Source organism: Myzus persicae, unplaced genomic scaffold (assembly GCF_001856785.1).
Source record: "Myzus persicae strain clone G006 unplaced genomic scaffold, MPER_G0061.0, whole genome shotgun sequence".
Lineage (NCBI taxonomy): Eukaryota > Metazoa > Arthropoda > Insecta > Hemiptera > Aphididae > Myzus > Myzus persicae.
The window spans coordinates 1,761-4,692 of NW_019101864.1; the positions used below are offsets into that span (position 1 = coordinate 1,761).

General features: G+C 26.2%; 1 protein-coding gene across 1 annotated transcript; it reads left to right on the forward strand.

The window, feature by feature from the left end:
• The first annotated feature begins 709 nt into the window (after nucleotides 1–709).
• On the forward strand, nucleotides 710–2,919 carry LOC111030613. Its single transcript, XM_022310197.1, has 7 exons — nucleotides 710–764; nucleotides 1,000–1,035; nucleotides 1,653–1,781; nucleotides 1,877–1,951; nucleotides 2,239–2,295; nucleotides 2,363–2,449; nucleotides 2,517–2,919. The coding sequence occupies exons 1-7, from the start codon at nucleotides 710–712 to the stop codon at nucleotides 2,789–2,791; spliced, it is 714 nt and encodes a 237-aa protein (XP_022165889.1). The 3' UTR covers nucleotides 2,792–2,919.
• The last annotated feature ends 13 nt before the right edge of the window (nucleotides 2,920–2,932 follow it).

Here is a 2,932-nt window from a genome sequence, read left to right on the forward strand (position 1 = left end):
TGTATACATGTATATCATCATCAACCTACGGATGGGAACTTCTTAAAAATATCAACGACAAATCTCTGTCAAAATCTACAACTGTTCCAACTTCCAAACAATGTATGTGTTACTATAGGTGGTAAGCATGTAAAGGAATATTATCCGGATGTAAAGAAATATGAGATCAGTTTTAAAAATATTATTAAAAGATATAACTCAAACACACCACCGACTAGAAAAGAAGCAAATCCAATATGGAAAAAATTGGAAAAATTATAGTTTGTTTTCATGTTGAACGTATGGATCCCAGAATTATAGAGATTCGATGCTAGAAACAAAACACTACAGTCAAAAGATATACATTTATCTATTGATGTTTCATTATATGAACGATTAGAATTGTATGAACAAGATTAGAGAAAACTATTTGATGAAATTTAGAACAAATCTAAAGATCTATATGGAAAATTAACTTTTTCAAGGGAAAAATCAAGAGTTATTAAGTAGAAAAGACAATTTAATGATACAAATTCTATAGATACTATACATCTATAAATAATGGAGATGATAAAATAAAAGATGACACGTTTTACATTTTAATAGACATATCACATATATATACACTAGTATGGTCAAATCATCACAATATAATAATGAAAACATCAATGAGTACGATGTAGAATATCATAAGTAATCACTAAAAATCTTACAAAATACAAGTTTAATTATGTCCGGCAATGTCTCATTCGAAGAGAGAGTGAGCAGAGAAAAGAGAGGATTAAGTGAGTGAGACGTATATGCTGGTGCACGTAGCTCCCTCTCTCGTAGCTGCCACCCCCAATACGTTACAGCAGAAGTGCTTTTACGTGGTTTAGTCCACTCTATCATCTCTATAAGAAAGCTTCACTTTAAAAAACAAAAAAAATTGTACGTACTTATATAATCTAAAAAAATAATAAATAAAATAGTAATGAATAACTGTGGAAAACTGTATTTAATAGAATATATTATTTACAGAATATGCTATGAGAGATGTTTCGCATAGGCCACAAAGTAAGTTTGTAATAATATATCCAGCACACAAATACGTAATAAAAAAAAAACCAAAAATTAATTACCTAATATTTCTGTTGGGTTTCTAGAATCTATAAGAAGTAAAAAATAATATTAAGTTGACAACATTAATAACCATTTACAACTCACAACTATACAAGTATATCGATTAAGATATTATTGAGATATATTTATATGTTATTTTTACTAATCCATTGTACTTCATAATGAATTTTCTCAAGATTTTGTGACTATTTGGTAATTAAATGTACGACGTTTACGATTATACTGTTTGTAATTTGCATGGAAGTTCAAAGTTAATTTGTAAAGGATGAGTATTTTAGTTACTTATACGTACTTAGTGTATATACCTACTAAGGTATATTATACATGGATATTAAAGATACTTACAATGTGTATTATATTGATATATCATTGTATATATATATATAAATGTGTACGTAAAATGAAGAAGTGACTAAACAAAGTCATGATATGAAAGTTTAAGTTTACACATTGAATGCTACAGTATTTATGATTTGTATTTAGTAAAAGTATCCGCGCCCCGCGTTGTGAAATTATTATTTAATTAATACTATTAAATTCATTATTTTCAGTACTGACAGTTCAAATATATGACAATTCTATGTCTGTAGTTCTTAAAGTTTCAAGCAATAAACAGTTTCAATTTAACCAAGATGATAGCGAACAAACTGCAAGCAGTACACTAAAAAAAAAAAATAGTGGTAAGTTTTATTTTAAATGTAGTTTTGAAGTATGGACCAATAATGTTGTTGGTATAAATAGTATAATTTATAATTATATATGTATATTTTTATAGGTATTAAAAATCCAGTATCAAGAAAAATTTTATTTGACAATAAATCAGATGATGAACGTGACATTTTAAATGATGGTAAGTCAATTGTACTATTTATTTTATTTTTTAGTATTTTACAAAAAGTAAACATCCACAATACCTTCAATGATAAAATATTTAACGGTTAAATTTAATTTTGAATATCAAGTATTTTTAGTTATCAATAGTCTAGAATACTTTAATATTAATACTTAATAGTTTTGAAAATGATTTAAATAAACAAATTTTAGTGGACATTGGGCTAATGAAATTAATAATAATATGCTAATTTAAATGAATCAAATCAATTTTAATATTTAATGTTTCAATATTTGTGTTTACAGACACTGAAAATGATAATCTGGACGAAGTATTTTTGAATAGACCAATAGGACAAAATAGTAAGATATAGTTTTATTATTTAATTTAACTGTTATATGATATTATAATAAACAATTATTTTTACAGCCAATAATGGCTCCACAAAAGAAAAAGGTTTGGCTATACGTAATACTATACCTAACCCAACAGAAACGGATCATAATAATAAAAATGGTATCTAATTTAAAATAAACAATCATTACATATTTTCAATATCATTATTTAAATTTCATTTTTTCAGATCTATTGCAATCTCAAAACCATTTATTAAGACATATAACATTTTTAAAATATGAGTTGAAACAAATTTTAAACAATCAAGCAATAATACTCGATAAATTTGACCAAATGGAAAAATATTTTGATCAAAATTCATTGAATAAGAATGTTATGGATATTGATAATGTCGTTGACTTTAGTGACTGTCCTTTACCAATTGATAACATCTATGATTTACAAACATTTGAAGACAAGATATCTGGCGATCAAAATTATAAAAATCAATTAGTAAGTTAACCCCAACTTATTTCATTATCTATGGTTTATTGATAAAGATCATAGGTGCAACTAGAGCTCTATTTCTGGGTAGGCTAAATTGATATCAGCAAACCCGTAGGGGCTATAAAACTGGGTGGGCTATAGACAAAACTAGGTAGG

Excerpts from the sequence above, each read along its gene's own strand:
- LOC111030613 (XM_022310197.1), top strand. The coding sequence starts at position 710 with ATGTCCGGCAATGTCTCATTCGAAGAGAGAGTGAGCAGAGAAAAGAGA. Across the intron at positions 1,952-2,238 it reads ACGTGACATTTTAAATGATG|ACACTGAAAATGATAATCTG; the intron begins GTAAGTCAATTG and ends TTGTGTTTACAG. Across the intron at positions 2,450-2,516 it reads GGATCATAATAATAAAAATG|ATCTATTGCAATCTCAAAAC; the intron begins GTATCTAATTTA and ends TCATTTTTTCAG.